The sequence below is a fragment of the Centroberyx gerrardi genome, chromosome 2 (assembly GCF_048128805.1).
Source record: "Centroberyx gerrardi isolate f3 chromosome 2, fCenGer3.hap1.cur.20231027, whole genome shotgun sequence".
Classification (NCBI taxonomy): domain Eukaryota; kingdom Metazoa; phylum Chordata; class Actinopteri; order Beryciformes; family Berycidae; genus Centroberyx; species Centroberyx gerrardi.
The window spans coordinates 28595851-28607862 of NC_135998.1; the positions used below are offsets into that span (position 1 = coordinate 28595851).

Sequence of the window (12012 nt, forward strand, 5' to 3'; positions counted from 1 at the left end):
TGTCTTTTTTTGTTTTTGTTTTGTTTTTAAGCTGGGAGCAATTTTGCATGTTGGCAGCCCCAGTTAGCAGCATTCTCTATTTATGTACAGAAAATAAAAAAAAGAAATTACAGCAACTGATAATGAATTCGATGTTTTTAACAATCTTTTCTTAAAAAAAAAATGTGGCTTATTGTTTCAGCAAGGATTCATAAAAATATTTAATTTCAATTAAGAACATTTTGATATTGGGTGTGTTCTACATTTACACACTAATGATTCCAATAATTCCGAAAATCAGTGAAGCCAGCATTAGGCTCTTCACCGCAATGTGTGTATGTAATTAGTGATTTCAATTCAAGATTCCCAAAAGGTATCTGCAAAAGGTGTGGAAAACTCTCTGGCAAATTCCGGTCAGGATCTGGCAACAGGATGTACCAGAAGGGTTGCCATGGCAACTCTACTGATAAAAAAAGGGTGACTATACCCCAGTGGCATAACCACTGTCACCCCTCTAAATAGCACAAAGGAAAGTTACATGAGATTTTTTGTATTGGCAAATGATCAGATCATTTTGTTTGCAGACATCAACATTGGGAGGCAAAAAGGCCTGAACAATTGTGATGACGTATATTCTTCTTCTGTTTCATATCAAACAGACTGGGTCCTATGGAGTGCCTCCTCTTTTTGCATTCTTTATATGGAATGGAGATAAAGTAACATTGGTTCAGTACGTCTGTAAATCAGGAAGCCCTCCATGATGAGGATGTGAGACAGCTGAATAGAGAAAGGCTAGTCTGTCAGTGGACTCAGCCTCTACTCATTTGAAGCAGTGGTATAAAAAAGGATGGTAAACTATCTGCTGTTACAGTTACTTCCATAATCTCTATGGCGTGCTGTCAGTGCTAAGGAGAACTGTCAGTTGCTGGCTCATTGCACCAAGGTTTACCAAGAAGCACTTGAAGCATTCACTTGTGCCACCTGCCCTCTGGCTCTAATACCTCCTCCCACTCCAGCATCAGCAACAGCAGCAGCTTTAGCCAGCTGGGAGGTTACTGAGATCATTTGTGTAATTTAATTATCTAGCTCTAATCCAGGTCTCTCTCAATGTACCTCTCTGTGTAATTTCCAAGAACAGCTGGAGAAGACCACATGAACAGCTCATATTCAGTATGCTATTATTTTTTTGCTGCTGCAACAACAGTTTCCCCAAGACGATCATTAAAGTTTCATCTCATCTTGCCTTAATTTTTAAAACCCCTATGACAGCTTATGTGTGTGTATGTGTGTGTGTGTGTGTGTGTGTGTGTGTGTGTGTGTGTGTGTAATTATTCTTCAATAGCCTCTTTTAGGTAATATTGAATACGGTACATAACATTAGTTTATCTTTATCACAGCTCTGTTGTCTGAATTCGTTTGCTCACACTGCTGACACTGAAGCGCTAAAAACCAGAGACAGTTGTAAAATACAAGAAATAACATGTTGGTGGTTGGTATACACAGGATTTGACAGTAAGCACATGGGTTCCTATTCCGGACACTGTGATTGGTTGTTTCCTTCTGTCAGTGACCGTGACTGGTCGGTTTCCCTGCCAGTCACGTAGATTGGCAGTCCCTCCCGTCAGACACTAAGGTCGGTTGAGTCTCCTGTGGGTTAACGTGATTGGTTGGTTCTCCTGCCAGTCAAAGCGACGCCGCGGTGATGAGGTTGTTGTGGTACAGGCTGTCCAGCCCACAGCGCTAAGGAGCGGCGACGAGACGGCCGAGGAGTGACAGGGCGATATCTTTTACATGATTAAAACACTAAACGGGGGAGAATACGTACACCGATTGATAGAAACCTATCTTAAGTAGCAAGTCCGTCATGGAGTCCTATGACATTTTAGCTAACCAGCCGGTTGTGATTGATAATGTAAGTATGATGATGTCATTCATCCACACCCTAACCGAGGCCGCTGGCTAGTAACGTTGGCTAACTGTTAGCTTAGTTATTGTGTTATGGCTAACAATGTATGTGGAGGATATCGGCCAGCCTCACTAAAAACTGCAACAACGGCCAAAAATGTTTTACAGTATGTATCAAAAGCACCGTTAGCACTGCACTAATGTTAACCTTGCGTTTCTTAAATTGTCCAGCCGCAAGCAATAGCTAAAGCTTTCCATTGACCGGGTAGCTAGGAGGTTTGTCAGACCACTAACGTTAGCCGTTAGCCAGCTGCTGTAAGCTAGTTCTTGCCATTTAGAAAGCTTTCGTCTGCTCACAATGCTAACTAGCTAACATTGCGTGCTGGGAAGATTGCAAGGATGGAAGCGTTATCCTGAGCCATTGTCTCTGCAGGATACAGACTAATTTTTCCCCCCAGTAGCATGTAGTTTTACATTTGGCACCTGTGCGTTGCGCCACACGGGTAGCGTTACAATCAAATGAATGAAATCAGCACACCATTTATTTATTTTTTGCCGCTAATACCGGCTGCTTTTATTTTATGTCAGCCATAATGCTAGCACCATTACAAGACAATGTAATTTTCGAGAGAGAGCAGACATAGGGCCCAGTGACTCTGCTAGGAGACAAGGGAGTGAGTATTAATGTTAAGAAGTAGGGCTGGTGACTGCTGGTGGCCTCGGGCTGTGTCTTGTGACCTCCCTCTCTCTCCTTCCCTCTCTCACACTCTCACTCCTTGTTATACACACTACTCAGAGTGTGAGGCATTACAAACGTAGTTCAACCGTTACCCAAATCCACTATCCCCACTGTCTTATCCTTCTCTCCTCAGGGTTCGGGGGTCATCAAGGCTGGTTTTGCAGGTGACCAGATCCCCAAATACTGCTTCCCCAACTAGTAAGTGTTCCTTGACCTTTCGCCACGTTTCCCACAGAACAAAGATAACAGGGATCATTTGTTTGACATGTTGTGTTTTGCTTAAATATGCATATTTGCTTGTGTTTGACGGTCTGTATTTGCATCTGTGATACAGTGTGGGCCGTCCCAAGCATGTGCGCGTGATGGCAGGAGCCCTGGAGGGAGACCTATTCATTGGACCCAAAGCAGAGGTACCACACACTGCTCTCTTTCTTATTCACATCTATATTTATATGAAGGGATTTTTATCTACCCAACATCGGGATCAAACAGCGAGAGTACATCCAGATATTGCTTTGAATTTATGTTTCATGCTCCAGAGCCCAGAGACACTTTTTTTTTTTTTCCAAAAACACTACTGCTAACGCAACTCAGAACTTCAAAGCTCACCTCCGATAATCTAGGATGCAGTAGAGTTGTTTTAAGCTGTGCCAGTGAAATCACCAGAAAGATGCCTAAAAATGATAAACTCCTTTGTTTGTACCCTTCAGAAATATTCTGAAGTTCTTATATGAACACAAAGCAAGATTCTCTGTTACCAGTCTCATTGTGGAGGACTAAGACATTTGGAAGGTGTCTTTGAGGCTCCCACATGTTAAACAATTAATCAGAAGATATGAAAAAGCTGAAAGTGCATTTTTAGCATATCATTATCTTAAAAGTATTATCCTTTTGACCCATTTACTTACCTTTTTGTATGCGTGAAATGTGCTCTAAGTCTTCTCAGCATCTTTTTAAGGCTAGTTAAGCTCAGGGTGTATAGTCTCCCTAATGTATATTTATATACACATGGATTCACAATGAAGGGTTAGATATGGGATAGATGTGATTCCACTATATCATGAAACACTTAAATCTCAAAATCCATGTTGCTGAGGCGTCTCGTAAACGGAAAAAAACCCCCAAGAGACACAAATAAGAAGCATAACAAAACCAAGAGACAAACACAAACTCCAAGAAACAGTGTGTGTGTGTGTGCATGAGTGTGATTCCCTCATTATGGCATGAAGCTGAAAGTACATAAGTTCTTTAGCGCTACAAATCCATTTAGTAATTTCTTCTTTATGCATCACAACAGAATGGTTGCGGAACTTTTTAAAGCTGATACTCTAGAGTATTGTACAGATACACGGATTCACCACAGACGTTTTACACTTGATTCTATACTGTACTGTTCAGTTTGCAAGGCCAGCATAGAAACGGGGGCACATCAGCTGTGGACAATATATAACACACTCACTAGTTAGTGTTCATAGTTAAACAGTCTGGTCAGTCAAGTAATGTCAACTCAAAAAATGAAATGTGCGTAATACCTAGCATTGGTCAAAATATAAATATAACATTGATGAGATAAATAACATTTCCAGTACTTTTATCAGTCTGTGTTTATATGCGAGCTGGGTGTCATGCAAGTTCTTTAGATAAGACAGAAGATATGCAGGGAAAGCTATTTATGTATTTTCAGATTTGGGCTACACAAGTGCTTAAAGGACAATCCCGGCCTTTTTTTTTTTACCTGGATCCTAGTTTCCCGTCATTTTCCATCATGCCTATTGATTCTGAGCAAAATCTCGTCAACGGCTTCACTATAGAAGCTACTTCTTGCTTAAGGGACACTAAAAATCAGCCCCAAAAGCACCCAAAGCATGTCTTTTCAACACACTGATTATGTTGTAATGTAATGAAACATGTTGGTAAATAGATGTAAATGCAAATTATCTAAAGTCTTGCATTTTCTCATACAGTTTTGATGCTACCTTTGCTGCTGCTGTAGCACTTCCTTGTTTACTCTGTACCGGCTGCAGCTGCCTGTGTCTGTGCACTGCAGCTTCAGCTCCAAATGTCAAGACTCACGCCTCTGTTTACACTCGCTCTTCACTCAGTTGGGTCGAACAAAATTTTTTGCATGCCTCTGCTGCGTAAAGTACTGCGAAAAAAGTTGTCAGGTCATGGAAAAACTGGGTGATAATTTTTTATTTATTTGAGTGAATTGGAGAGCAAGTAGCTTCTATAGTGATTTTGGTCAGAATTGATTGGTATGGTGGAAAATGATGGGAAAATAGGGTCCAGTTCAAAAATGGCTGGAATAATCCTTTAGTTCATGTTTTGGATGAAGTCTGCTTTGGAAATCTGCTGTTTGTTGGTTGTTTTGGGGTTATTCTGTAGGAGTTTTTGATAAATCATGTAGGCCTTTTGGCCTGCCTGCCTTTTCATTTTAATAGAATGGCAAGTGGAAGTTTTTTTTTCTATGTTGGCTAGCTTTAAGTGTAGGACTAGGCTGTTGCCTTATATCAACTTAACATAAGAGAAACATTGCTGACATTGACATCAGCCAAATACAATGCAGATATGCAGTTCAGCAACCTACAACCTACTTACATTGATGTATTTATATGTATATCTAACCCAAAATGAATGATGTCTGTGTTGAACTATGAAGGGTCAACAACACCTAATGTATGCAGTTTGATAGACTAGGGTGTATGGCATTTGGAAATTGAATGAGAGAAGTCCTGTCATTTCAATCATTATGACATGACTGAACTGGATCATGCATAGCATGACAGTTTGTTTTAAACTAGGTTATATTATTAAACAGAAAAGCCTAATGCTTTTCCTCAAAATACTGCTAGGTTTGCTCAGCTTCCACTTCTAGATATCACACATTGAAAGTGTTTGAAGTGCAAACTTGACTCTAGTTGGAACATGATGACATATAATTACTTAACAGTAATTGTATGTCAGTTACTTAACAGTCAGTATAATTACTGTTACTGACAGCTGTTAAGGAATGAATGTAACAAGAAAATATTCAAAGTAGGATCATAGTTTGATGGGGTGTTTAATAATGGCCAAATAAGGGAAACGCATATACAGTAGTACTGCAGTAATGCAAGTTTGAATATTGCATTTTAGCTGCAAAGAACAAATTGGTTTTTGGTTTCTGGTTTACTTGCCATTGTCCATTTAAGCTGTTGGCAGTGTTCATTTCCAAAGTATTAATTTCTCTTCTCTCTCACCCCCTGTCTATTGAACAGGAGCACAGGGGCTTGTTGTCAGTGCGGTATCCTATGGAGCATGGGATAGTGAAGGACTGGAATGACATGGAGAGGATCTGGCAGTATGTCTATTCTAAGGAGCAGCTGCAGACTTTCTCTGAGGAGGTGAGATCCTCTCTTTTCTCTCCTCCCATTCCTTTACGCCACACAGTCATAAGGTCTGGTGTTTTGCAGATATGATATTCAAGTATTATGTTCTGTATCTTTCCTCTCTTTTGTAGCATCCTGTACTGCTGACCGAGGCTCCTCTCAACCCCAGCAAGAACAGGGAGAAGGCTGCAGAGGTGTTCTTTGAGACCTTTAACGTCCCCGCTCTCTTCATCTCCATGCAAGCTGTTCTTAGCCTGTAAGTGCACCATGCTCTGTTTGTGCACTAGTTACTTTTATGGAAAAATGGCTATTAATGGGTATGACGTACAGTTTCTAGTATTCACTCGGTATCCACTTTATTAGGTACACTTCCCTGTTGATGCAAACAGTTTATTTCTCCAGACAGTGAATCATGCGTACATGAAGCATAAAGTGTAAAGCATGCAAACAGGGTCTAGGGGTTCAATTATTGTTCGACTAAATGTTTGAATGGGCAAGATGGGATTTAAACCACTTTGAATGTGGTATGATGCAGTTGTAGGGGAGTCCACCCGCCCCCACCCCACCCCGCCCTTTCAGAAACAATGTTATCAAGTCAGACATTACTGCTAGGAATAATCAGACTCAAAATACATTTAAGATAAGGTCGACTTTACTGAGTCACCCTCTGATGCGCTTGGTTGCTTCACTGGCTGCGGACTCGAGTGAGACGATCCTGAGGAGAGATGAGGAAAGGTGTGGCAACACAGAGTGCGCTAGTGTCGACAGTGAGTTGTGTAGCCTATAGTTAACGGCACCATAGTTGCATTCCGACCACCTGCCTCACAGCCTTGACTGCATAATAGACTAGCCTACTTGGAGAAACCATTTTCGGCAAAAAAAAAAAAAGTTTTAAAAATGTTTTCAGTCAGTCAGCACATGTTGATGATGAGAGAGGTCAGAGGAGAATGGAAACAGCAAGTAACAGCTCAGTACAGCAGGGCATCTCAGAACACACAACTCACCAAATCTTGTATTGGATGGGCAGCAGCAGCAGAAGACCATGCCAGGATCCACTCCTGCCAGCTAAGAACAATCAGATGAAGCTGCAGGAGACACATGATCACCAAAATTGGGCAACTGAAGAGTGGAAAACTGTTGCCTGAATATTGATTTTTGTTGTGACATGCTGATGGCCGGGTCAGAATCTGGTGTAAACAGCATGAATCCATGGATCCACAGCCTTCACCTTTTTAGATGAATACTTCCAGCCCGGTAATGCTCCATCGTCTCAGGATGGTTTCAGGAATATGACAATTGCTGAATCCAAATGTCCGGACTCTGGACTGGTGGACTGAGCCTTCTTGGACCAAGATCAGCATTTCCAGCACCTTGTTGAATCCATACCTTGAAGAATTGAGGCTGTTCTGAAGGCAAACAAGGGTCTTAACTGGCAGTAGCTAGGTGTACCTAATAATAAAGTGAATATTGAATGTATAGTTGCGTACAGGCATGTGATGTGACCGTCCTCTCTCCTCCTGCAGGTACGCCACAGGCCGCACCACCGGTGTTGTGTTGGATGCCGGCGACGGCGTAACCCATGTCGTGCCCATCTACGAGGGCTTCGCCATCCCCCACTCCATTATGCGCGTGGACATCGCTGGCAGAGACGTTTCCCGATACCTCCGCCTGCTGCTACGCAAGGAAGGCTACAACTTCAACACCTCTGCAGAGTTTGAGGTTGTCCGCACTGTCAAAGAGGTATGAAACGGGTGACAGCAAGGGGGTGGGTTTGTATTGGTTTGTATTGATTTGTGAGGGTGAAATTTTGAAATGGGTCACCTTTACCTAAATGTCTAATCAAATGGGTTTATGTGTCCAACTCTGCAGAGGGCCTGTTACCTGTCTCTCAATCCCCAAAAGGATGAGACTTTAGAAACAGAGAAGGCTCAGTATGTACTCCCTGATGGAAGCACATTAAATGTGAGTATGACAAACACTGAGACTTGTCTTCGATGCGTTGCTCTATATAAACATGGACCAGAACCAAAAAGTTCTGTTTGATATTGTCATTCCTTTTTAACAAACTGAGACACAATCCACCGTCCTAACTCCAAACCCTGAATCTTTACCCTCCGGCCAGATCGGTCCAGCCAGGTTCCGTGCTCCAGAGCTGCTGTTCAGGCCCGACTTGATAGGGGATGAGAGTTCGGGCATCCACGAGGTCCTGGCCTACGCTATCCAGAAGTCCGACATGGACCTCCGACGCACACTCTATTCCACCATAGTACTGTGTGGGGGATCCACGCTGATCAAAGGTTGGTGTGAAGTGCCGCTGAAAACGTTTTCTTACAAATATGAATCGCCTCCTAAACGGGACGCACCCGGATCTGCACGCAATAATATTCCCGTGATATTACTGGGTCATGTGTGTGTGAAGGGGGTTTTACGGTTGCTGACCTCAACAATGCTCAGTTTAATCTCGGTCTCTCACCAACACACACACACTGAATCCTTTAACTGTTTTGTTTCTCACAGGTTTCGGGGAAAGACTACTAACTGAAGTCAAGAAGCTTGCACCCAAAGACGTGAAGATCAAGGTAGGCCTAGCTCGTTTTGTTGTTGATGTTAATTTGGCCGGACTGAAAGATTCTCCCTATTGTTATATCTTATCTCCTGGTCTATATCATGAATGTCAGTGGTATTCAACTGCTTATTATGAATGCTCTGTAAAGATATATGTCTCTGACCTGTGGTTGTTTCCTGTCCAGATCTCTGCTCCTCAAGAGAGGCTCTATTCCACGTGGATTGGGTAAGAATTCCTCTGCTGTTTTTTGATACTGCGATATGTGACATTTGATAACAATGGTATTAACTCGGTGAATCCCTCTGCCCTCCCCTCCTCTCCCTTGTTTGACTGCAGCGGCTCTATCCTGGCATCGCTGGACACCTTTAAAAAGATGTGGGTGTCCAAGAGGGAATACGAGGAAGATCGAGCACGTGCCATCCACAGGAAGACCTTCTAATAGGGGCAGGTGCACCGCAATCGCCCCCAGAACTGCCCTCAAATCTCCCCCGTCATACTGTTGGAGACTCCCATATTACCTAGCTACCTGCACCAGTCATCTCCGGGTACCTCTGCATTATCCCTTATTAAAACCACCCGCTTCTGATCTACTGTCGGCCTACTCCTTTATCCTACCACCCAGATAAGCACACACGTTTGGGTGTGGCAGTTTTCCCAACCTCCTTTCTCGTTTGGCTGTTGCCTCCCCCCCCCCCCCCCCTTCTCCCCTGGTGTAGGGCAAGGCGACGGCCTGCCGCCACCCTCTAACCTCCCCAACATTCACATACAGAGGTGCTGCCAGGGCATCTCAGAGCATCAGCACCGTGGACTCTCTGCTACTTCTCTTACTACAGGCCACGCTATACTATAATCTAGTCCACTTTGAAGTATTCATATTGCTCTCTTGCCTACGAAGCCCTGTGCGGCGTAGAATATCATCAACTGTCAATGAAAGTGAATGTTTTTTGCTACTGTAGAAAATTCCATTCCAAATCGAAGAGATTGATTTTTCTTCTTTAAAGCTGTCATCGCAGTTTTAAAGTAGCCATGTGATGTCCATTTTATAGTCACTTTCTTTTCTTTCTTTTTCTTTCTTTTTCATTTCTCAGTTGTTGGATTAGCTTGTATGGATCAAAGGTTTTAAGTGCTATAGCAATATATAGTGCTAGTTTTGGTGGGTTAGCTAAAGGTTAAAGATAACCACTGTATTTTGTGTGGCCTAAACTGTACAACTACAATCTTGACGCAAAGTTATACAGTGAACGAAATCGTCAAATTGATTTAACTGATTTCACCTCCTATTATCATGTTTATCATTACCAAGGAAATGTTTTAACGTGTACTCGACATCCCATCTTTATGTTGATGTGGCAAATGTACAGTATGTCCATTTTGTTCGCTGTGGTTTTCTCTCAGTTGACGGGATTAAAATGAAGTATAGGAAATGCCTTGGTATTGGCACAGGATCTCCCCTTGAAATCCATCGCGGGGGGGTGTTCCACGTTTACAATCGTTGAGATGCACACTTATTTACAATACTTACTTACAATATTTGCGGTTGTCGAGTGCAGCCTTCAATTCATATGATAAAACGGTTGTCCACTTTACCCCGATTGTCAGTTATCAGCTGTTTGCTTTACTCAGTTGCATGTCAGTTAGTTGTGTACAGGTTAAGATACCCACAGTCAGCCACAAAGACATGGTGAATTATTATTATTATTTGTTTTTTTTAAATTATTTTATTCCCTGGGCTGGTGTTTGTGCTCTGGTTAGCAGCAGTGACCGGGTGTAGAGGCCAGGCTCTGGAGTCTGGATGGCGAAACACGGAGATGGCCACGGAAATCCAAGACGGCCGACCATTAGTGTTTCGTACCGTTCTCCCCCCCCTCTATGTACTAGTAAAAGTCTGGGTCTTTATGATTTCCCTGCATCTCGATGGCAGTGAAGGGGTCGCGTCCAAACCTGTGTCCGCCTTACTCCTGTGCGTCTGCGCCGGAGCGTCCACATCTGCTTTTGGGTGTTTTTAAAAGAAAAAAAAAAGGTTGTAAACTTCATCAGCCTTGTGTACAGTGGAATGCTTTTCAAAAACAACCACCACGAAAAAAAAAAAGATAGGATAACAGACTAAAAATGTACAATACTCTTTATTCAAGTGTTTGCTTTTACTTTTCGTAAAATTCAATATAATAAATAAGTTAATGGCTGCTGCTTGGGTGTCTCGTCCTTCGTTTCATATCTCTTGTTAGACTTTTATGACTGAGAGACTCATTCCACTCAGCTTTTTCTGTTTGCTTAACCTTTGGTTGTGTGATTGGTGTTCAAGCAGGCCATCTGTCTCTAATACCCGCTGTCAGACTGAGCAGTGACGGTCCTGAAGGGATGGGGAGGGGAACTGTGAAGAATTGGAGCATATTGTATCCTGTATTCTGTAAGTGTCACTGCAGGGTGGGATCAGGAGCAGGGATTTTGTGTTCATGTGCCCCAGTGTGAGCATGTAGCAGTCATGCAGTATGTTTGCCCACCACCAGATGTCAGTCTTAACAGCATAAAGGCAGATAATGTGACGCAAGAACATAAATTGGTCTTACACTCCTCTGTTTGTTTTACACTCTAAATCCAACCGTTGTGATCGATCCAACAGCGTAAGAGACGGCAACATAAAGAACTGTCTTACTTTGGGGAGTTTGTAACTTAAACTGAGTGTTGGCTGGGGGGGGCAGCAGCTCAGACAAAGTGAAATTGCACCAGACTGAATGTTTGTATGTCATGATCGAACAAAAAGACAACACCAATAAAAATTGTTGTATTCCTCATGCAACCTAACTCCCCTACTTTTTCTTAAACCATATTAAGATCCCTATCGTTGACTAAATGATTGCAGTACCCACAAACACATACGTGTGTGTGTGTGTGTGTGTATAAATACACACATGTAAGTGTATTCAAAATATGTACTTAAACGCTACACCATTTAGTTTTGGAGAGAAACTCATCTAATAATCACTTTGAAATGTTCTGCAATGACTTCAAAGCTTATTGCATATCAAAAAATAACATTTTGAAGCAAAGAGGAGCAACAGATAAAATTCTTGGCAAGATCATGCTTATTGATGTTAATGTAGCAGCAGGTTAGGATCATAAACTTTATTGACATTTTACTACACGGTACATCGTTAATCACACGTTAATCACTCCTCATTGAGTACTACATGCAAATCTTTGTGTTTGATAGCATGTGAGCTTGTTAAAGAGTCAGAATGTAGAATTCAAAGTTGTCGATGGCCAAAGAAAACACAGGAGCAGTCTATAGATGGAAGTTAATGGGACCACAGACAGGCTGACATCTCAGCTGTAATTACAACAGGACAGGACAGGACAACAAATAGCCAATAGGTCAATGAACCGGCGAGATGTGAGATTACACAGGATGCCCACTGATATCAAGGCTTTAGGCTCCTGAAGAACTGCAGCCTAGA

The 12012-nt window shown here is 42.3% G+C and overlaps 1 protein-coding gene across 1 annotated transcript; it reads left to right on the forward strand.

Moving 5' to 3' along the window:
- Nucleotides 1–1727: 1727 nt before the first annotated feature.
- Nucleotides 1728–11342, forward strand: actr1b (actin related protein 1B). The gene is made up of 11 exons (XM_071900741.2): nucleotides 1728–1891; nucleotides 2757–2821; nucleotides 2958–3033; nucleotides 5881–6006; nucleotides 6123–6247; nucleotides 7515–7731; nucleotides 7861–7953; nucleotides 8114–8288; nucleotides 8509–8570; nucleotides 8742–8782; nucleotides 8894–11342. Exons 1-11 carry the CDS (start codon nucleotides 1844–1846, stop codon nucleotides 8994–8996), a joined length of 1131 nt encoding a protein of 376 aa, XP_071756842.1. The 5' UTR covers nucleotides 1728–1843; the 3' UTR covers nucleotides 8997–11342.
- The last annotated feature ends 670 nt before the right edge of the window (nucleotides 11343–12012 follow it).